The sequence below is a fragment of the Perca fluviatilis genome, chromosome 3 (genome assembly GCF_010015445.1).
Source record: "Perca fluviatilis chromosome 3, GENO_Pfluv_1.0, whole genome shotgun sequence".
In the NCBI taxonomy this organism is placed as follows: domain Eukaryota; kingdom Metazoa; phylum Chordata; class Actinopteri; order Perciformes; family Percidae; genus Perca; species Perca fluviatilis.
In genome coordinates, this window is record NC_053114.1 from 17249025 (window position 1) to 17274096 (window position 25072).

The following is a 25072-nucleotide window of genomic DNA, read 5'->3' on the forward strand; positions in this document are numbered from 1 at the left end:
AGCAAACACACAAACACATTTTAAAAAGGGAAAAGGACTACAAACACAGTGCAACCTGGAAATTCACACGCATCCACACACCCCGACCATTTCACGGTTATCATGCGAGGTGCTTCAGTTCAAAGAGGACAGTCACAAAGACGGTGCATGCATGCCACAGAGAGTTAGCATGCGAGGGAGAACATGTTCACACACACAAAAAGCCTTGGGTCCCACACACAGCTCATTAACCTCACTTGTACTGGCCAAATGGCTGTTGTGTGTACAAAAACCTCAAATGCGCGCATTTAGCGACATGATTATCATATGACATGCACACAACTGTTGGCATGTGTACGTGAATAAATCTGCTCAACTAGCTTAAAACCTTCCTTTTCACGGGGCTGACAGAGATCATTATTCTAGTACATCTTTACTTATTGTATGTACATTTTAGTTTTTATTTCACACTTGCTTGCTTTGGCCATGCTAATAAAGCCCCTTTGAGTTGTACTGAATTCATAAAAATATGTTTGACAATGGTTATGCGGAGAAAAAAAAAATCCTTGGATGAACGATTGAAAAGGTCTGGTACAAATTTAGCCTGCAAAGGAAGACAAATTTAGGCTAGCTTTTGCCCCATTGCCCGAGGTGACACAGTACACCATCAATATTTTTCTCTCCTCGTGACTACACTGAGAAGTAATGCAGTAAAACAGGAGTCTGTAGACCACACCTTGATTCAGACTCTATCTTGCAGCCTTCAGCAATATGAGTTTACACTTAAAAAGCTTCACCAATTAGTCTGAATACATTGACAGTCATCTTAAGGTGCCCTGCAACCTCATGTTTCCATGTGTTGCATGTTTTTACTGATTGAGGATGCTCAAATTGCAATCAAGCAACTCCTGTTGAAACTGGTGACAGACGTTACTATTTTAAGAAAATTAAACTCAATGGAGGCACAATCAACATCATCAGAGAAATCAGGATGCTGTTTGACTGGAAGATACAGTATTTTTTTGAACACGTCTGCTACGGAGCCATAACGTGAGGTACAAGGTCGTGTTTCTTTAGAAATAAACAATGGATAAATGGAGTCTTTAAACGCTTCAGATGTAAAGTTATTCGCTGTCAAAGTGATGTCAAAATGAATGGCAGTCAATGGAATGCTAACGGCGGGTGAGTGCTAGGTAGCATCTTACCCCCTTGCGTTTCAGCCGCCTGGGTGCGAAAGCTAGCAGTAGCATAACTCGGTGTAGGCAACACAGATTATTTTCGTTTTTCTCGCTACTGACAGCACTACGTGACAACAAACAACATAGCTACGTGTTGAAATTGACCGGAATTCTCCTTTAAGGAACCAATACCAAAACAATGACCACAGTAAGAGTCTGTCGCCTGCAGTCATTTTCAGCTCACTGTGGCTGTTTCTGTTTGTACTATAATTCCTATCTGCAATATTTAAAACGTGCAGAATATGCAAATATCTGGCTGATTAGACCTGTTTCTATTGAAGAATAGCCCCACTAATTAAGCTCTGATAACTTGGTGACAAATACATTGCATTTCCTATACATTCGGCACGGTAATTCACAATAAAAGCATCCCACCGGTTTGCCAGTGGAAAGCTTTTAATGTGAAGCGGCAAGAGCAGGAAATGTTTGGTTTGCATAAGCAGTAACATAACAGACGATACGGCTAAAAGCGATCAGTAAACAGCCAAATAAGGCTGATATGTGAAAGTACAGACAGGAACGTAGGACTGCAAACCACAGAGATTCAGGTAGAAGCTACCAAAGTACTGAGAGCTGAACACAGAGAGAGACTTACAAAAATAAAACTCTCTCTCTCTCTTTCTCTCTCTCTCTCTCTCTCTCTAGTCTCTGGCATAGCCCCATATGTGTACAGACAGGAAAGAGACTGTGGCGTGTTGGCCGTGGTTGGCCCTGCTACCTAGCTGGACCACAGCAGAGCGGCACGGCAATTGGTTTGGCCCCGGCGTTTGCTAAAGTTGACCAACCCAAGCTCATGGAAAAACCCTTTTAGAAACAGGTAACCTGGCCACGGATGCATATGGGAAAATCAGTGAACAATGAAGTGTAAACAGAAGCGCTAAGTCACATGTGTGCACCTTGTTTCTCTTGCTCTCTCCTCAGTAAGCAATTGGTTAAATGATGCTTAAACATCAAAATGATTCAATATAATTTCCATCCGTGGCCGGTTAGCACAGTTGGTAGAGTGGGTGCAGATAGAGGTTTATTCCTCGATGCAGAAGGTCCAGGGTTCGAATACGACCTGTGACGGATTTCCTGCATGTCTTGTCTTCCCCCCTCTCTCAGCTTTCCTATCCAATAAAGGCAGAAATATATATATATATATATATATATATATATATATAAATAATTTCCATCCCCAACAGAGACACTGTTTACCTAAGGCTGCTGGTTCAACGCATGATGGAGACTGACAAACAAAGATCAGCTCAGAAGCCATGATCTATTAACATCAACTGCCATCAGACTGAATGGGGTAAAATAAAACTCTAAAACTTCCGCTAGTATCCCCTAGAGGCAGTGCTGGTCATTAACCTAACCAGACCAAAGGGGTCTCTACCAACCGAAATCCTTTTCCTTTGAGCTCCACGTTTTGCTAGCATGGCTACAAAAAATCTGCTGCACTTTACTTGGTTTTAAGGAGGTGAACAGTAATGCAGTTATTTTTGAGTCCCAGGAGACTGGGAGATGGTGAGGCTAATAATGTTGGGCCATGCAGTTTCTGAAAAGGTTCTGCAGGATGTGTGCGTTTGTGTGTGGGTGTGCGGAGGTTGTGTAGGCGGATGGGGGGGAGCTTGCACACTACCTGGCCATTATATAAGCTCCCACTCTCAGCTAGAGGGCTCTATACTGAGTGCCAACTCCCTCCCCATCCTCCTCCCCTCTGTCCTCCCATCCCCCCACCTCTTAGCCTTCCAGCTACTCTGACTCAGGCTTAACTCTGAAATACCTCAGCCTGTTGTTTTCTCTCCCTCCTGCCTCTGTGGCATCACAATCACGGTGCGCATAGTGGATCAAACAAAAGACGGGGTTTGGGACTCTAACATGGATTGGGCCATTCCTTCCCCAAGCAGGATCCGTTCATGCAACCAGGCTGGACTGACTTCAGAAGGATTTCTTTTGTAGTCTTTTGCACGTTAAATGCTGTGCCATCCCACCTGAGCCTACAGAGGTCTAGTCCCAGCTTGCCACAGGCAGATGGTGAACCTGAAACATGCCCCATTCGATGCTGAACATGACACAGATTTGATGACAAGGGAGGTTTTTAATCTGGTGCCAAAACAGTGCAGGAACATGCTGCTGGTAGCAACCAAACAACACAGATGTGGTGCCATGTATGTGGACAAAGACAGTTGGCAGGAAAAACTCTGTCTAAGAAGTGTGACGGCAAAGTGGTACAAACAATTGAGCATGGGCAAAACACCTGTTAGATTATCACAGACCTGCTGAAGAAAGAAGGAAGGATCAAACGCTAAAAGGCTGAGAACAAAGACATTAGACACCAAAATCCCACTGCACTAGTCAGGTGAGAAAATGAAGACGAGTAGGAAGACACTGATTGAGATGCACTCGCCCTCTGCGCCCTTTTAATCCTGCGGAGTTGGGGGAGGTCGGCAGACACCGAGATGAAGGGGAATTGTAGAGACAGTAGCCTGAGAATGCAGGCTGTGCAGCAAACATGTTTCGGGTAAAGAGCACAGATGCCTTTATACTAGGGCTGGATAATATATCAATATCGATATATGAGCCTAGATATCGTCTTAAATGTTGGATATCGTAATATCCTGATATGACACAAGTGGTGTCTTTTCCTGGTTTTAAAGGCTGCATTACATTAGAGTGATGTCATTTTCTGAACACACCAGACTGTTCTAGCTGTTCTGTTAAATGGCCTTTACCCACCGTTATTATATCAACATAACTGATGATTATTTATCAAAACTCTCATTGTGTGCATATTTTGTGAAAGCACCAATTGTCAACCCTACAAGATCGCCACAATATCGATATTGAGGTATTTGGTCAAAAATATCGGGCGATTTGATTTTCTCCATATCGCCCAGCTCTACTTTATACCATTAGAGTGTCCTCTCTTATGTTGGGCTACATCTCAGGAATGCCTGGGAACTGCAATTGTGTTATTGTGGTCTAGTCCTGGGATTCATTCAAAGAAGGCGGCCTAGATCGGTGATGCAGCATTTTATTGAATGTGAGCATTGTGGAATTTTACTGATGGTATCAGGTATGATGGCACGACAAGAACACACTGCTAGTCACACCATCAGATAAGCTGGGCACTGTATTGCACACCAGTGCTGAGTAGAAGCATAATTTTTTACAGGTACTTTTTACCATTCATCAGTGTTAAAATATCAACTTGACCTAAATGTCACTAATATTACTCCTGCAACCATCTTGTTAACTGCGCAGCCCTCCTTCAGTCGACTTTCACAGCACGCGCTGAACTAATCGATTAGTCAAAAATAAGAAAATAAAACCATTATCTTAGGAAAATCAATTCATTAGTATTACAGGCACTATTGGGCATGTTTAGTTTGGTTCCCTACATTCATCTGCTGGTACCACACAGAGCTGATAACTTCCCAGAAATGCGTTTATTGCATAAAAACACCATGACGAATCAACCACTATTATTCCACAGGCAAGAGGTGACCCACTGGATCGCCACAACATTTTCCTTTCATTTCAACCCTCAAGCAAAACTGTTTAAACAAAGCTGTTTTCTTAAAAATGGAGAGGGATTTCGGCTCATAGCCGATTACTTCCTAAAGAACAAAGAGTGTTTGGTGAATCAGTGTCCTAAGCTGCGGTCCCTCGGGTCACAGTTCACTGTGAGGCCACGGCATGGGCTCACTTCTTCTGAAGCTGACTGTTCAGAACTCAGCAGAAAGACTTCACCATCACTTCATCACCGGAGACAAAAAGACGTGGGGCTGCAGGTGTCGTGATATGACATTAAACAAACATAAGAGAGAAACGGTTTACAAAGAAAGACAAACACCTTATGGAGAGCACACGTGTCTTTCTTTTCATTTGATGACATAGCAGGAAAAATATAGTTTTCATTCATCTTCGAATGTAAGAAAAAAACATCTAAAAGGTAGTACATGATTTTCTTTTGGGGTTTCTCAATCTGTACGTGAAAGCAATTATCAAGAAAAACATGCAAATGTATAAAGGCATCCCAACTTCTATTTCAAATTATTGTTTCTCTTTGGGTAACCTGTGGAGTAGGCGCTACAATGTTTAACATACAGCACCAAGGTACTGCACATTAAACTTAGCTGCAGCTAATCTTGATGCATGTCACACACAAAAGCGTATGCCACATTGCTGCTAATCATGAGTGAATTATGAGTCAAGAATGACCAAAGTGACAGAGATTTATGAACTTCAAGGTGATGGTCTCAGAAACACACCAAAAGCCTGCAGCAGGATAAAGAAATACTCTATGAACACAGACTTTTCACAAGGAATTATTCATTTTTTCCCTCTTGATTGAAAGCAAAATTTCTCTTGATATTCCAACATTTAAAAACCTGAAAAAAAGAAAAACAAATCTGCCAGGAAGGCGGCCAGTAACATGCCTGTCTTTCTTCCTCCAGTTGGAAACACAATTGTGCTCCAAACTGCTACCTACCCATGTCTGTCTCAAATGTGACATGTTTCCACGGCAACAGGACCGTGTAACAAAATCACCACAGGAGTTAAGAAAAAGCTCCATCTTACCGAAGCCTAAGTCGACGGCTGAAGACAAGATGTGCTCTCACGGAGCAAAAAAACCCCCGACAATATTAAGAGCTTACATGAATAGGCTACATGTAATGCGGCCTGAACTGTCAATACATGTTTGGTATCTTTATCTGGCATCCTGTCTGATAACCGTCACTAAATGCTGAGAATGAGGAAAAAGGCAATAAACTCTCTACAACAAATGGTTCAACGCTAAACACCTCCGATATCTCTGCAGCAGATGCATGCAACGTCTGTGTCATGTTTCACATTGGGAGCTTTTCTACATTCTGCTATTCACTGCCATACATCTTAAATCCATCATCACCTATCTAGGCCTCTAACAATTAAAACATTTGCTGGACAATTAACTGTCTCAGAAACAATTGCGATTGACATGTAATTGTCATTTTTAGTGAAATATTACATTTTTTTTATTTATTTATTACTTTTTCAAACATATTAAAGTTGAAATGAATACCCAGGACACATCTTTTGTTATACATCACGGTTATGTGACCCAGATACGCAGGTTCACAGCCTATGAAGTAAACCACGCCTCTTTATTATCATAAAACATTGTATTTTTTTGTCCCATGACATGGTGCTCTTTGGATGCTTTTATAGAGACCTTAGTGGTGCCCTAATACTGTATCTGAAGTGGCCTGGACCAACTGCCAATTCTGCTCTTTTGAAAGCCACGATGTCTCTCTCTCATGGGTGGGCTAAAATCTCTGGGCGGGCAAAGCAGAGAAAGGGGAGTGTAAAGGGTCGAATGTCGAAGAGTAGTCGTGAGCAGGTGTAAACGCTCAGGATGAGTCCAAGATGAAGGTGACAAGATGGGATTTTTAATGTTTACCCCAATTAAGGCCAAATGAGGCAAAATCGTGAAATAAAAATTAACAAAACAATTAAAGAAAACAGAAAAATATATACTTTCAAGGAAATCAAATAAATTGACTTCAGAGTAAAAACAATAAGATAATATAACTATACAACTGTTCACTAATTGACCTTAACTCAAGTCATCTCTCTGGAGGACCTCCAACAGACTTATGTCCTACTCCCTCAGGTGTTCCGACACAGCTCTGTCTCAAACAAATACTACTGCTAGACTATATAGCCTGAAGCCCTGGCCCTCAAATTGGAACATACCAACACAACAATACAATGCAGGGTTGGCTCAGGTGAATAGACCGTAACGGCTCCATACAGCCAACCTTAATATATCTAAGAAGCTAGACATTTACAGCATATAATTTATATAATTGACATTCAAATTAGCCAAAGCCACAAAACATCTTGATGGCTAATACATGTATTACTTAAAATTCATGTCACTTCCTGTTACCCTGGAAGTCATAGAGTCATTTAAACCCAAGGATCGCGGCAAACCCTTATAACAAAGAGAGCACATGCTGGTAAGACAAAGATCATGTTACCCTCCACTAGCTTTTAAACTCAATAAACAAACACTAGTTAACAAAGACATAAGTGTTGCATGATTATTATAACTGGTGATGTTTGTGACAATCTGTATGGTTTTAAACAACAGACAATGATGTATAGATGAATGTAGCTAAGACAAAATCACCGCAATATTAGATGTAAAATATGTGGACAAAAAAGCTACGGGATACTGTGGGGAATTTGATGAATGGCTAGTTTAACAGATGATTTGAAACCAGTATGATAAGTAACAAAACATATTCACATGTCAAACAAACATATACAGGCAACCTCTTCACTCAGTCTTTAAGATAAAATAGGTAGCGCATCGCTACCGTGACAGCAGCCATGCGCCCCGTCACAGGGAGGTAACCTTGCTCCTCATGACCTCATAAGGAGCAAGATTCCAGATCGGCCCATCTGAGCTTTCATTTTCTCAAAGGCAGAGCAGGATACCCAGGGCTCGGTTTACACCTATCACCATTTCTAGCCACTGGGGGACCATAGGCAGGCTGGGGGAACTCATATTAATGTTAAAAAAAACTCATAAAGTGAAATTTTCATTGCATGGGACCTTTAAAGCATTAATCATAAAAAACAAAAACATAAAACAGAATGTGTTTAATTTCTCTGGCTTTAGACGGCTACAGCCCAGGATGTTTGGAGTTGCTATATGCCGCTAGCATAGCTTTAGCTAAACAGTAGGGGTGCACGAATCAGAAAACGTCACGATTCAATATCGATTTTTAGGCTCAAGATTTTATTCAAAAAAGATTCTCGATTAAAAAAACGATTCACTGTATGTAGCCTAAATGTAGTTACGTTTCCCATGTGACTGCAGTAGACATACAATTGTTTTAATTTTTTTTATATATGAATCAATTTTGGGAATTCTATGAATCAATTTTGAATTGGTAGAGCTTGAATCGCGATTCGAATATGAATTGATTTTTTTGCACACCCTACTAAACAGTCACACCAATAATCACTAATATAATTACAATTTGTCACATCTAAACAAAATCAACAATTACCATCAACAGTCATACCCCTACCCATACCTTAGAAAAAGTGAGCAAACAAATTGTTCTGGACAGATTAGAAAAAATAAAAGCACAAATCCCCGTGGAACTACGTTAGCATAATGTTAATGAATGACGGCCATCTCCGCTACAGCGTTGTCATTTACGGTAACGTTACTAATTAAACAAAGCAACATAGTGGATAGAACACCACTATGGACTAACTACATTACTTAAACACATGTAAAGGTGCTTTGTGGATTTTTAACATTCGAAAGCCGACTGGACTTGCAGCTGCGGGTGGGGCGTCCTCTGGTAGGAATCCATAGCATCATAGGCTAGCTAACGTTACTGTTAGGTGATGCTACGCCGGCATTGCAAAAGCATTTGATGGATCCAAACAATAGTGTGACCAATCTCATTTAAAAAATGCTCTAATGCTTTAATTATGGTTATACAAAATAACCGCGATTATGTCAAAAAATTGCAGTTAGACAATTATTTAATAATTGTTACAGGCCTACACCTATCAGATTTGTACATTTCCAGTACTTGTGTGTCTGTATGAGCTTGAAAACACACGCCAACATCTGCGCATGCATATAAGCTTTAAATACACCAACAGCTGAGAACAGTTATCATTCACTCTGGTGACTGGTGACTTCCAACGTCTAATTCTCGTTAAACTGAAAATTAACTGCAGCGATAATAGTAATGACAACTAGCGCAATAGGCAGGTGTTGAAAGGATGTAGAGGAGCAGAGAAGAGGGCCTGTATCATTAGGGATTAACCTAGCCACAGGCTCTACAAATAGACTGTCTCCACCTATAAGCCGCCAGAGCACAGACAGTTATTTGTATTGCCAGGTTGCTGCTGCTGCTGCTGCTGCCAGAGAAGAGAGAAGACAGTTCAAAGAAGCTGAGGCGGATCGGGGCTCCTGTGAAACAAAATGCGATGCAACAGAACACATTCGGGGGGCCCGGCAACATCAGAGGCTTTCACAAGCACAGGTTTTGCCTAAGATGACTGCATCGCAGATGCATGCACCAATTCAGCGTATAAGCTCTAATAATATACAGCCTAAGGCAACCATGAACAAAAAGTGCAGCAGTAGAAAACCAATATACTGTATATAAGAGTAGATAAAAGTAAAGCAATCTGTTTTTTTAAGCAAAAATCCCAATCATTTCCTTGTTGTATGCTCTCAGTTGGGAACATCTGCAGCTGCTTTTCTTTAGTTAACTCAATATTTTTGGGTTTTTCACCGTCGGATAAAACAAGAAATGTTAAAGACGTCACCTTGGGCTATAAGAAACTGTAATCGGTATGTTTCACTATTTTCTGCCATTTTATAGACCAACTGATTCACGTTAATCATTTTAATAATTAAAATAAGCATTAGTACTGCAAAGCTGAAGCCCTACTGCAAAGTTACAGATGTTTTTGGAAGATGTGCTAAATTAGGTTATTTTGACTGAAATCAAAACAACAAAGCAGGTAGGGCCAAACTATGTCAAATATTAATCAGCAACTGTTTTAAATTCATCATTTTAGTTATTTTCCCACACAAATACTAAATAAAGTTTCAGCTTCCCATGTTTGAGAATTTGCTGCTAAACTGGATCTCTCTGGATGGTTGGTTGGACAATTCAAGCAATTTAAAGGCATCCCTTCAAGTTCTGAAAATCTGATGTTTGTTTCACAATTTTTGGACAGTTAGAAAAAATGAAATGAAAAATGTAAAATAAAGTAAACAGACTGCAAATAATTTGTTGCAGCCCTAGATGCAGAGCAAATAGGGGCTATGTTTATATACAAACACTCCTTTTAATTAATATTCTCTGCATCCACAGCTTCTGAACTCTCTCTCTCTCTTTCTGGTGGTCTGATGAGTCCTGCCACTGCTGTGTGTTTGCAGCCTTAGAACCAAGAGTCAGGCTGGCCCAGTGCAAAACATCACACACAACATAACTGCTCTCTACATATACATTCACTCATTAAAATAACACTTTTTTTTTTTTAAATGTCTTTTGTGTGATAAAAATGTAAATAGGCTATACAATCTTTTTCTTAACTGCTAATTAAAGGTGCTCTAAGCGATGTTGGGTGATGTCACTTCTTGTTGACGTTCAAAGTATTGTCAAACAAAACGGAGGCTAGCTCGACCCTCCCTCCTCCTCAAGCCGTCCCCTCTCCCTCCCTTCCGTGCTTCCGAGCACTAACCCCCCAACCCCAAATCCTTCTTGCCGGTTATTGGCTGGAACGCTGGAACACGGTTATGTTTCGTGGTGCATGTTGGCCAGTTTGTTTTTGTTGGTGTTTGTGGAGCCTGGGCTGTCTAAAGAGACCGTGTTTTTTTTACAGTGTGTTCAGGGGACAGGCGCTGATGAGAGGTTTGCTGTATGTGACAATTGTTTTTTGGCTCAGACAGATACCTCCGGTTCAGGCTGGTCCTCATCCTCAACACGTGCCTTTTTCAGTGTAAGAGTAAAAAAATATGACATAACATTATTTATAATAAGTTTATTTGATTCACAGCTGCTACATATAGTGACCTTGACAACCCAACTGCATTTTACCGCAAACTTGCGACTAGTTAACTTTCTAAAGCAGCCGCAATTACTTGTTTGCTAAGAGTCGGGTCGGGCTCCAACATTTACACACGGACAACATTGTATTCAGAATATTAAATATTTTTATAGCATTTTTTAATGTGTGATTGTGTAAAGGTGTTCAAGAGATACCAACCTTTCGTGAACTTGTGAATTTCGCCAGCCGATCTCTTATTTTGATGGAGACAGACGCTGTGTGCACGGGGGGAGGGGCTCTGTGTATGTGTGTGTATGCGAGGGAGACATAAGTGACAGAGAGACGGAGGAGAGCAGGGAAAGGAAATGCAGCTGAACAAATACGCTGCGTGTTTTAAATAGCGCTTAAAAAAAAATTAATAACGAAACGCAATGTGCGGCGGCCGGTGTTGATTGTGCGGCGCACCGCCACAAATTAGTCTATGTGTGGGGAACACTGTAATATTATATTAAAGTAAGCTATCTGGCCATCCATAAAAGCTTCCTCAGTGGTTCATCATTACTGTACAGTGAACAGCAGGGCACGAGGTAACATTCATGCACAAACCAAGCAGACCAGCCTAATGACTTCCTTCATGTTTGTGCAGACCACCATTCTTTATTTTAACAAGAGCAAGAGCTGCATCCCACAAAAAAACACCTTTATCATCCATCTAATTAGGGCTGCGACTATTGTTTAAGCTATTTCTTATCTTTTTTTTATTCAATCGATATTTAAACCTATCAAAAACACATAACGACAAATACCCAATCACACCTTGCCAGAGCTCAACATTTTTTGTTTTTTTGACCTACAGTCCAAATAAATAAAAAAAAAAAATCGCAAGTAGGATTGAAACCACAGTTGACTAATCAACTGACAGAAAAACCATCTGCAACTACTGTGATAACCAATTAATTAGTTGTCTGACACTGTGTAGATATAGAAAACAATTTACTGGTCAACAATGAAAATAATTGTCAGGCCTACATTATGAAAATGAGAAAAAAAAACAAGCAAATGTTGAAGTTTAAGAAGCTGTAACTATCTCTCCACAAAGAACTGCACTTAAAGGTGCTCTAAGCGATGTCACGCGTTTTTTAGGCTACAACATTTTTTGTCACATACAGCAAACATCTCCTCACTCTCCGCTAGCTGCCTGTCCCCTGGACACACTGTAAAAAAACACGGTCTCTGTAGACAGCCCAGGCTCCACAAACTGCGCCAACCTGCACCACGAAACATAACAGTGTTCCAGCCAATAACAGACAAGAAGGATCTGGGGGTGGGGGTTGGGGGGTTAGTGCGCGGAAGGGAGGGCGGACGGGATGACGGAGGGAGGGAGGGGCGAGCTAGCCTCCGTTTTGTTTGAAAATACTTTGAACGTCAACAAGAAGTGACGTCACCCAACATCGCTTAGAGCACCTTTAACTCATTAATCAGGGAAAGCATATATAAAACTATAGGCAGTGTATACTGCAAGACCACATCTGGCTTTTCAAAGAGGGAATGGCATAGTGTTCAGCCTCATTACAGTCTGTGTAGCTGAACAGCTGGCACAAAGGAGCATGTATAGATCCACAGGCAGTGGAAACCCAGCAGGGAAAGTCTAAAAATAGCCCAAGACTCTGATCAATAACTGCTAGATATGTTCCAACTCTGCTTTATAAAAGTCAAATTAAAACAGTGTTTTAGTGCAACTACCGAGCAAACCGATTCATGTAAAAGGCAAGGTGCACCAGCGATGAAAATCCAGTGGTGGAACTAAGCACATTTAATCAAGTACTCTACTTACAGTACAAATTTGAGGTACTTGTGCTTTACTTGAGCATTTTCCATTTTATGCTTCTTTATGCTCTACACTCCATCTCAGAGGAAATATTGTACTTCTAACTTCACGACATTTGTCTGACAGCTTTAGTTACTTCTCATATTACAAGTTTTCATACCCTTCCTGTTCAGTGAAAACCACACGTCTGCACAGGTGTTGATTTTAAATGTTTGTGATAAACTGAAGGCTCAAGTGTTTATGTGTTGAGAAACGTCTCTAACCTTCTAAGATAAATACACCGTTAACTTGTCTTGAATTAGCTGGCAAACGCATAGTCACAAAGCTGAAACTAGGGACTGATTCGACACCATGAATGACAGCGACACAGCGGAGCTACAAACACGATTATAGAATACGATGCACTGCTGTAGATTAAATTACCTAAGGGTATATAAAAAGGAGTTAAAATTAGGACAACCATAAACATCTAGGCTACAGCAGTAAAATGCAACACACAGTGATGCAGCCGTAATAGTCATCCAGAAAGATGATATAAAACACTGCTAACAGAGACCATTTTTCTGCATAATGAGTTGGTTTACTTTTGATAAATTCTGCTGATAATACTTATATACTTAAGTTAAGGTTGTTACTTGAAGTGAAGTATTTTCACAGTCTGGTATTAGTAGGCTCGGAGTACTTCCTCCACCCCTGTGGATCTCTGAGAGAGTAGACCACCTGGACACTGGGCTGATATAACGGCTGATCTGCAGCCAGTGCACCGTTACACGTTTATTATGCCTGTATCAACAGGTGAAGTGAGTCACACAGGTATTAATAAAGAGGCCAGGTGACGTTAGCCTACTTCAGCTGCAGACAGACTCAGCGTCTGTCAGTTACCAACTTTATAATCACGCATAGCCTACCGTCCATGTGTGTGCATGCTTTCAAACATGAAGCGTGAAGCCGCTGTCACATTCAAAGACAGTCTGGAGGCTATCTGCGCGACAAATTGCTCTCGAGCTCGGGCTGTTTTCTCCCCAAATTCTAAATCAAACACACGGGACAGAGACAGCTCTGGTAGCCTGAAGCGAACCGCTGCCTTTCGTGTTAAAACAACACACAGCGGATGGGTTAAAAAGTGCGAGCAGCTGTTGTACTCAAGAAAACCAGCGCGTCTCAATATCAACATAAACATGCTCGTGCAAGCTTTGGCGCTCGCGGATTCAATAAAGTTTCCACTGTGTTTGATCCATAAACATTCAAATGTGACATCATCTCAGGTCCCCGGGGCTTAACATCACTGCCGCGCTGTGTGACTTGACAATTAAACGCTTGCTAAACGAGTAAAATTGTAATGATTTCAGGCTGCGCCTTACCTTCAGTTCCGCACTCTCCGCCATCTTGTATTTCTTTGCGCAGGCGTGGTGAGGTGCTGTCACATGACTGGGACGCGCAGAGCTGCTGCGTGAACGCGCACACAGCGACAGGGGTGCGTTCAGGAACATAAATGATAGAAGGAAAGAACAGCTGTAGAATTTTGTAGAATGTTACAGAAATACAGAATTTTTGTATTTTTCATTTAACCTTTATTTGCCCAGGTTAGTCTCATTGAGATATAAAATCTCTTTTTCAAGAGAGACCTGGTCAAGATAGCAGAACAAGTTTGTTACATATAAAAACAATTTACAATCACAAAACAATCACAAAAGAGGCAAAGACATCTCAAGTGCATTTCAATTAAATAAAAGTACCATTAGTTAAAACATTTGCACGTGTGGATGGACTCATGTTCTATGGTTTTAACATAACCTTAATATCCAACATCTGAAGACAGTTTTATGGGGCATTCATGTACAACAGATCACCATAATCAATAATAGAGAAAAATGTGGCATCAACTAGCTTTTTTTTCTGGCAGAAAAAGTAAAACAAGATTTGTTCCTAAAGAAAAAACCTAGCTTCAATTTCAACTTTTTCACTAGGTTCTGTATGTGAAGAAAGGTGATCATAACTAATAAATTATAATTATAATAAAATAAGTAATGCAAACAAATGTTTACAAAGTGCTTCCAAATAAAAGCAAGACAAACTAAGCAAAAGTAAAACAATAAAATAGGCATTTAAACACAGCAGCGCAAAAAAGGTAATAGAGTAGAAAATAGAAAATAGAAAAACAACACAAGCCTAACTTAATCTTAAAACTGACTTCTCTTTATTGATCCTTTTGGGATGACTTCCGCAAGGAAATTAGATTTCCAGCAGCAGATTTAAGCATCTTACAAAACAAACAAACTTTAAATAGAAAAAAGATAGAAAAAATACAGTATAAGAATAACAATAAACTTTTAGCTAAATATTTTTACAAAAAATAAACAAACAGTAAACAACAATAAAGTACAGATAAATAAAGATATATATATATATATATATATATATATATATATAGGACTGTGTATGGTATTGTGTTATTATTATACAGTTAATAAATAAATAACATTTAGCATAAATTAGCAGCTAAGAGCAGTTAGAATGTCCAGGTATGTATGTATGTGAGTAGATTATTAATAATTTATTGCACAGTGTTCTGTTCTGTCCTCTTTACCCTATTTCCTCCTCCCCCTGAGTGAGGAGTTGTAGAGTATGATGGCATGAGGGACAAAGGAGTTCTTGAGTCTGTTGGTCCTACACTTGGGAAGGAGCAGCCTTCCACTGAACAGGCTCCTCTGGTTGCTGATGACGGTGTGCAGGGGGTGGCTGGCATTGTCAGTAATGTCCAGCAGTTTGTCCAGTGTCCTCCTCTCTGCCACCGTCACCAGTGAGTCCAGCTTCATGCCGACCACAGAGCCGGCCCGCCTGATCAGTTTATCCAGTCTGGAGGTGTCCATCTTGGATATGCTACCCCCTCAGCACACCACAGTGTAGAAGAGGACGCTGGTAACCACAGACTGGTAAAACATCAACAGCAGTTTGCTGCAGATATTGAAAGACCGCAGTCTCCTCAGGAAGTACAACCTGCTTTGTGTCTTTCTGTACAGGTGGCTGGTGTGTGTTGTCCAGTCCAATTTATTATCCAGCCACAGCCCGAGGTATTTGTAGGATTGCACAGCCTCCACCTCAGCTCCCTCTAGCTGGATTGGTCGCAATCTTGGTCTGGACCTCCCAAAGTCAATGACCAGCTCCTTTGTCTTAGAGGTGTTGAGCTGTAGGCAGTTAGTGTGACACCAGAGAGCAAAATCCCCCACCAGACTCCGATACTCCTCCTCTCTGTCACCCCTGATACACCCAACGATGGCTGTGTCATCGGCGTACTTCTGTACGTGACACAGCTCCGAGTTGTAACAGAAGTCCGAGGTGTACAGGGTGAAGAGAAGAGGAGCCAGCACTGTGCCCTGGGGGGCTCCAGTGCTGCTGACCACAGTGTCAGACGTGGTGTCCTTCAGCCTGACGTACTGTGGCCTGTCAGTGAGGTAATCCTTGATCCAGTTTACCAGATAGGGGTCCACTCCCATCCTGTTCAGTTTGTCCTGAAGTATAGGGGGCCGGATGGTATTGAAGGCACTGGAGAAGTCCAAGAAAAGGATCCTCACTGTGCTGCTTCCCTTATCCAGATGGGAGTGGACTCGGTGTAGCATGTAGAGGATGGCATCCTCCACCACACCAACATTTGGCTGGTACGCAAACTGCAGCCGGTCCTGGGCGTGTTGAACCTGAGGTCTGAGGAGGCTGAGGAAGAGTCACTCCAACGTCTTCATCAGGTGTGAAGTGAGTGCCACCGGTCGGAAGTCGTTCAGCTCGCTGGGCCTGTTCTTCTTGGGAACCGGAACGATGCAGGATGTCTTCCAGACGGTGGGCACTCTCCCTAGCTGCAGGCTAAGGTTGAAGATCTGTTGTAGTGGTTCAGCCAGTTCTGCAGCGCAGGTCTTTAGTAGTCTCGGACACACTTTATCCGGGCCAGCTGCTTTCCTGGGCCGGAGCTTCTTCACCTGTCCTCTGACCTGGTCTGTGGTGATGTGAGGCAGGGATTGTGTTGAGGTGGGGGGGGGATTGTGGTGTCAGGGGGGAGATGTGTAGAGGGAAGAAGGAGAGATGGCTGCGGTGAGGGTGGGGGTGGGGGGGACAAGGACGAGGGCTGGTTAAACCTGTTGAAGAAGTCATTCAGCTCATTCGCCCTCTCCATTGTCCCCCCTGTAGCTCTGGTCTTTGTGTTGTGACCTGTGATGGTCCTCACACCTTCCCAGACCTCCCTCATGTTGTTCTCCCTCAGCTTCTGCTCCACCTTTTTCCTGTAGCTGTCTTTAGCTTCCCTCACACAGTGTTTCACCTCCTGCTGTGCTGCCTTCATGGCCTCCCTGTCCCTGCTCCTGAAGGCAGCCTTCTTCTTATTGAGGACAGCCTTGACTACCCGCGTTACCCATGGCTTGTTATTAGGGTAACAACGGACAGTCTTGATCGGGGAGACTACGTATGCACAGAAGTTCAGGTAGTCCGTCAGACAATGTGTCATCCCCTCTATGTCCTCACCATGCGGGTTGATCAGCACATCCCAGACTGTGGTGTTGTAACAGTCTCTCAGGGCACTTTCCATATCAGGGAACCACCTCCTGATGGTGCGAGTTGTCACCGGCTGTTTTTTGACCAGGGGAGTGTACAGTGGCTGTAGGTGAACCATGTTGTGAACAGACTTCCCCAGGTAGTTCTTTTTCCATCATTGGGCAATATTTTTAATTTGCATATTGTGATTCAAGTGGTCTGGGAGAAAACTAGACTTCTACACCTCTTGGCTCTGTTTTTGGCCAATTACAGGTCATTTCAAAGAGAGAAAGAGCATTCCTATTGGCTGTTCTACACATGCATTGCCCATGTGACAGAGACGGAGAGGGAGAGCTGCAGGAACAGGTCTCACTCTACTTTAAGTCCTGGCATTTCTTTTATTTCTACCCACTGCAAACTCTCACTCGCTTTTTTTTTTTTGTTCTACAGACCTTTTAATCAGATCTCACGGTCTTCAAGATGGATGGAGTTTGGTCGTATTACTGAGCAAACTCCATCCACTGATGAAGACCGTGGGATGCAATTGAAAGCTCCAGAAAGTAAATGGGCCTTGAGTTAATAACATTATAGAAGAATATTAGAACAAGAATATTAGAACTTCTATTATATTCTATATTAATGCTGTCACAAACCGGGCCGCACGGCCATGACAAAAAAAATAAGGAGATGCACTCAACCAAGCCAATTAACAAATAATGTATTAGTTTAAATCATAAAGCAAAAATAAACTTAAACTAACAGTGGGATGTGTAATCAGTGAGTTCTGTGCATGAGTGAAAGAATGTATGTGTAGTGTTGTATGGTGCAGCAAAATAAACCAAAAAGCAACCAAGGCCAGGATGACTGTGTGTCAGCAAGGGGGGGGGGGGAGCACAACTGAATCCAAAAGGCCTTTTTAAAAGTTCACTAGCTCACAGAGCCCAGGATCCTCCACTCTACTAACAACACCCTCTGCCACGCCCACCTGCAGTACCTGCAAGGAAAGCAGCCACACTTACAGGCAGACATGGCAGAGAGGGTCGTCACAATGTAGACACACTCTTATTATTTATTTTTTACTTTCTCCATTTCTCTACACTCGTTTCTGTCCTTGTGCAACCAAATTTCCCTTCTGGAGACCAATAAATCTCATCTTATCTTGTGTTGTCTTAACTAGAACGTAATGAAATTGACATCTGCGTACGAACAGTCGACAAGCAATCTATGTTATGTTGTGTCTATGTTATGCGTAGTGATGTCTACATGTCAAAAATGATGGTTGTTGTTGTCTTGTTTTTCTTGTCTTTTGTGTCAAAAATGCCTCGTGATTTCTGCTGCAACCGAATTTCCCCACAGGGACAATAAACAAACAAACCAATTTACTCACATTTGGATTCTTGAGTCTTAACTTGTTGAATGACCTAGACATTGCTGACAATTCATTCATTGACCTGTTTCTCTGTTTGCACCCATTAAAAAAGCAGCTATGTGATATGCCTGGATTTTTTTCAACATTAACAGCTGAAATGATATTCAAACACTCCCATGAGTAATTGATGAAATTCTATTCCACTGGGTTTGGTTTTTATGTCAAAGCAAACAACATTATTAGTCAAATATGCAGGACATCTCTGGCCATAACAATGTGGACCAAACAGTCTCTCTTTCAAATATCAACAAAAGACCTATATCATGTCTCATCATGCCATCTTTATAAAACTGTGCCATCAGTGCCACACCTCAACATGCTCGGCTCATATTCCCGATGCCAGCGCTGACTTAAGACCAGCAGTGCCAAGTTGAAGACACATCTTTCTTCAGCTATCTGAGTCTATTCTTCCATCCAGCCTGTAACCCAACTACTGGTAATCTAAAAGCATTACTGTCTGGAAGATTAGATAGATAAGATAAATCTGACGAATTGCAATGTATATTGAGCTAATTTCTTTGATAAACTGAAATGTATTGTTCTGTCATAGCAAAGCTGTTAGATCCATGTGAATATCTACAATGCATAATCATACATACTGTTCATTTGGTCTTGTCAGGGGTGTGCAAGGTATAATTAATACTGTGCCTGGCATCAAAGCTAACAAAAAAAGCTATTTTCTAAAAAATATATAATATGACTTGAGCAGAAGGATGGAATGCAGAATAATGAAGTCAGGTGTTATTAGATCTGTTAAAGTGACCCTGAAGGTCAATGAAGAATTTCCAAGAAACAGCAACCAGAGTATCACACATTCAAGCATGTTTTCTTTTCTTGAGTGGATCATATTTTCATGTAATTTAATACCAGCCAACTCCATTGTACTCTTGACTTGAAGTGTGTATATTAGTGTAATCTTTCAAATCTCACAAAAACTGTGTTCAAGCTGGGGGAGTACGTAGATCAGCCTATCATACTTATTAACGATGACAAATACAACCTCCCTCTTATGTATCTTTCTGCATTTAGTCCGTAAATAAGCTGGCAGAAAAGCAGAGATAGTTGTACGTGAAAGTTCTGGTATCCCCAAGATGATCATATATCAAAAGGAATGATTTCCTAAATGTTTGCGCTGAGCTGAACTGTCTGCTGTGGTCCTAATAAAACCTGAGTTTCAAACCTGAGTTCATTACCCGAGAAGCCCACCATCGCTGGTTCCTTCTGTGACGTTGAAGTTTAAGGTGTGTGTCAAAGGCAGAGGGATGTGTGATTTTTACAGAGCTGTGAAAGAGTGTGTTCTCACATTCTATATCACAGTGTGCAATGGAAACTGCAAGATTGGCCAAGCATCTGTGATATATAACAGATATATAACACGTGCGTCTGAAAATGACCAGAGACCCCTCTCATCCAGCCAATATGCTTTTTGTCCCCCTTCCTTCAGGAAAAATGATGCGTAATTAAAAGCAGAACTAATTGATTCCGTAACAGCTCCAGACACTTGTGTTTTATTTACTCTGTTAGAGTATTTCGATATGTTGAGGCAGATGTGTATTGGTATTGTATTGTTTTTGTCCATACAAGGCACACACCAAGACAAATTACAATCAAGTTGTCACTGAAATGGAAATAAATGATTGAATCTGAAACTTGAAAGTGTGTGCTCCTTATAAAAGTTTGGAGAGCAAGCATCAGCTGGTTCTGTACTGAGGACATTTTGCTCGGCTCCACAGAGGTTTTTTAAAAATTATTTTTCTACGGAAAGTTCTATTTTACACAACAAGGTTAGTTTACTTATAATGGGGAGTACTACTCAACCCTTGTATAATGCCATCTGTGGCTTTGGAGGGAGCTTGACAAAGTCTGAAATAAAAAGAGCTGTATACAGTAAAATTAAGTAGTAATCACTTTCTTTGGTTATGTGCCCTTTTGTCAAGACTTGAACATTCATACTTTTAATTTTTTAAAGTATGAGACCCTGCAAAAGTGCAGAATAGAGAACAAAACGTTGTGTCCTTCCTGGATTGTGCCTGGAGATTTGAGTATTACATTTTACAATTAGAAATCTGGGAAGTGCCAATTCCAAATATATCAACATAGTTATCTCTTTTATTTCTATTTATTTTATTTCTATTTCTATTTATTTCTAATGTATCACTATATATTAGAAATATGAGCTCCCTAAGTGTCCATGCAAGATACTAAACCCCAAATCAAATTGCCCCTGATGCTGCGCCATTGTTGTGTGAATGTGCAGGAGGCACCTTGTATGGCATGGCCACCAGTGTATGAATGTGTGTGTGTGTGTGTGTGTGTGTGTGTGGTTGTAGTGGTGGTGGTGGGGGGGTTGTAAAGCACTTTGAGTGGTACTTAAGACAAGAAAAGCACTATATAAATGCAGTCCATTTACCATATTTTAATTGGGCTACTTTTGGCAAACAAAAATGAAGGATTCAATGTTTTTTCACCAGAATAATGGAGAATACTTTGACACAGCATTTGGGCATTGATGTTGGAAAGTGAAATAAACAATATAATCGAACCTTTAACTGAATACATAAAATCTGGAAACTCCAAAGTGTTAATATAATATGAAGGCTTGGGTAGAGTAGTGGTCAGTGCCTGAATTGGTCCAAAAAAGGTGTCAGTACCCTAATTCAGAAGTTGCATGACATAAACCTGTCAAGTGTCTTGGATATATTCATATGTATATCTGGTAGGGGTGACCCCGAATAGTCGACTATCTAACGACCTGATTCGACTACTAATCTCACAGTCAACTCATCGCAGTGTCTGAAAATGTGGTTATAAATCAAAGAGTCATTCCATTAGATCTATATGGGGGTGCTGAATGTCTGATTTTACATAAAGGAGCTTGGTTTTTCCTAATAAAACATGATACATAGCCTATTTTAGTATACATATCAGACTGTATTACAGAGTCTATGATATTAGCGTAATAATACCATTGATAACAACTAGAAGTAAGGGTACTCATGTGGACAAAAATCAGAAGTGCCCCCCCCCCCCAGTGGGCATCCTCTAGCTCACCCAGTAAGAGCGTTCGCTCCATGTTGGCTGGGTCCTGCGGCGGTGCGGGTTCGAGTGCGGCCTATCGCCCTTTGCTGCGTGTCGTTCCCCATCTCTCTCCCCCTTTCCAGTCAATCCACTGTCACTATATATTAAAGGGAAAAGCCCCCCAAAAAATAATCTTAAAAAAATAAAAAAACTGCCGGCCCAGTGCTCAGTACTGGTAAGCCCTGGCCCATTACAGGCACTGGTAGTGGTGAACTTGGATTTGTATTCGTAAAATAAAAAAATAAAAATTAAAATTAAATAAATAATAATAAAAAAAAGACATTGAAGACATTTGTCACTTGGGGGTTTAGTTTGATGCTACTGCCTTCTCTATACAATCAGCGTGAAGTACAGTCAGAAGAAATGTCTAAATCAGACACCAGGATGCCGTCTAAAGGACCAGACGGTTACAGGAGAAACTCAAAGCACAGCAAAGGGTTTAGTGCCTGTAAAGCCAGTAGGTGGCGCCATATCATTTCAAATGTAGATGAATCCAAAATCCCATGAAGTGAACTCTCAGGTCCAGATCCTCTTGAGTGTTTTGTGCTGAATTACTGCCTGTATAGCCTATTTGTTCCAAAGCAATGACATATTTGCTTGGTACAATGGTTTTATAGTTCCACACTGAACTAAAATTCACTATCACACCAAACACATTAGGCTTTATGCCCAAATCCATTTTCAGAAAATGGTCCTTCCCTCAAGGTCCATACAAAGAATCTATTGACAAACTAGTTCTGCTGCTTGTTTCATATGAGAGCGAATCCCAGAGGTTTTATTATGTCATTATGTAGCGCTGCCATCTGCTGTATTGTTGATGGCCAGTGATGGGACAGGTGTCCGCTGACCACACATGTTTATACAAGCAAATGATTGATCAGTAGTACACACTGCAAATACTGTGAGACAATATGATAAAACATCATTCTTCTTTTAAAATGTTTGATATTACTGTGTATGGATTTATTATCTAAGCTTGTGTAAATGCACTCACTGTGGAGCAGCAGGAAAACAAACAGCTATTTACCTTAAGAACATGTAAACAACACTAGGAGTAATATGGATAAGATCCTCGATTACAGCACTGTTTGTACAATTCTATATTTTGATATTAATATATATCAATTTACATATGTCATGATATAGAAAATGAACTGAAAAACAGTTTATAGATATAATATATGGATGAAAAGCTGACTAATCCCAGTGGTAGAAAGACAAGAGAATGTTTGCTTAAGTACACATTTGAGGTACTTGTACTTAACTTGCATATTTCCATTTTCTTCTACTTTGTATGTCAACACAATTACATTTAATTTAATTATTGCACTTTTTACTCGAGTACATTCATTTTACAACTAAAGTTACTTTTTCAATTCAATACTTGTCTCCTTGAATTTAATAAAAAATGTGGAATGCTTGATTTTTACTTGTACTTACAAGTACTTCTTCAGCAAACATATTCAATCAAATTGATGCAAAAATCATATAAAGATCCAATATTGCCAAGTGACATTTTTCACAGTGCAAACCGTGGTGAGAAAGAAAGAACTATGAAAAACTCTCTGATAGTAAATAAATTCATATTTTCCCACAGTATTTATGATCATATTGCCAAACCTTAAACAATACTAGGTACAAAATCCTGTTGGGTGGGCCAATATATTTGTTTCATTGTTTTGTTTGTTTGAAACATTATTTTCTTCAGCACCTTTTCTATAATTCACTTTTTTTTTTTAAATTTTCAATTATTTTGTCAATTATTTTTGTTTTTCTTATATGCATGAAATAACCCCTCATGTTCACCAAGCAATACAACATCAATATATCATTAAGTTGTGGTAATATGTAAACGGGGCACTTTACTTGGTCTCATCTAGTATGTAGTTTATTGCCAATGCGTCATATACAGTACATGCACCACAGAGCAATGTGGGAACACAGGGCACATTTTGAATGAGTGCCTTAAGTCCTACTTTAATTTTTAAAGTTGCATAATTAAGAAATTATCATGAAATAATTTATCATGCCAGTAGTCAGCAGCTTTCAGGCCTTTGGTCCTCAGTTTACAGTTCAACTCGGAGGGTTTTCAGAAAAGCCTGAAATCACCTTGTTAAGGAGACTTTTTTCCCCCACTTGTCACTATGAATGGATTACTGAACGGGCCTACCGGGGGGCCCCGAGGTCAGGGCTCCAGGGCTAAAAAGAGGCACAAAACCACTACAAACTAAACGTTAAATGACCACAAAGAAATGCAAAACTACAACAAAAAGATCCAATTTTACCACAAAGAGACACAAAATGGCCACATAGAGAAGAAAAAAAAACACAAAAATAAGCTAAACGGCTACACAGAGAAACAAAACAACTAGAAAGAGACGCAAAACGACCACAGAGTCAAAATGACCACAAAGAGATACAAAACAACAACAAAGAAATGAAAAATGACAACAGAGAGACACATACCGCAAAAAGAGACAAAAGGAAGCCCAAAGAAAAAACTAAACAACTACAAAGAGAGCAAAACGTCCACAGGGACTTAACATGACCACAAAGAGACACAAAACGACAAAAGAGACACAAAAAGACTTTAAACAACACACACGGCCATGTCACTATGTAGTCGTTTTGCATCTCTCATGTATGAGTGTGTGTGTGTTGGGGGGTCTTTTACAAGTCTGTGGCCAGAGTCCCATTGTCACATAATCCATCCATGCTTGTCACCGCATATCAACCTTAATCAGAGATTTCTTAATGATAAACAGCTAAATAAAAAGACATTAATCAGCCAATCATTCCCACAGTAGTTCAGTTCATCTTCGCGGGCCTTGTTAGTATTCACAGGGAACCGGCTTTGCCATGGAGGGCAATTACGTTCACAGAAAATTAACATTCATTGTGTGTCAGTGACATTATGTGAGTATCTGTCTCAGTATGAAGCGTCCAGGGGCCGAGAGCCGTGTAATCAATATCTATTAGTCCTCCCATCAGAAGAATTAGATTTCACTATTAGATCAGCCTGCTCCCCTGACTAGACGTCAAACATTATAAGTTGACTGGACATGTTATGCACTGATGTAGCCGCCTAATGAAAGAGATCATGTTGAGCTCAAATACAATATTAGGAAATATGATCCATTTGATGAGGAGCTCTTCTGTGTGGAGGCCAGTAGGTGTCAGTAGGTGCTTACACCAGTGGAAGAAACAGAAAAGGGAAGGATAGAAAGCAGAAAGTGGCTTTCACATTTTATTAATATTGACATGGGTACATACACAAATGGGGAAGGTAGATTGTGCCAGAAATAACAAATGAGAGAAAATGAAATGGAGCTGTGTGAATGGCAGATTACACACACTTTTGTTTTTTTTTACAGTGTCTTCTTCTTATAAAAAACACCATCAGATGATAGGAAAGGTTTTGGTTTAGTCTGT

The 25072-nt window shown here is 40.6% G+C and overlaps 1 protein-coding gene across 1 annotated transcript in view; it reads right to left on the bottom strand.

The window, feature by feature from the left end:
- pias1a (protein inhibitor of activated STAT, 1a) overlaps window positions 1-14038 on the bottom strand; it is a 62888-nt gene extending 48850 nt beyond the window's left edge. The window contains exon 1 of the mRNA XM_039795828.1: window positions 13980-14038. Within this exon, the coding sequence (XP_039651762.1) occupies window positions 13980-14003 (24 nt within the window). The 5' untranslated portion in view covers window positions 14004-14038. The remainder of the gene's footprint in view (window positions 1-13979) is intronic.
- Between the last annotated feature and the right edge of the window lie 11034 nt (window positions 14039-25072).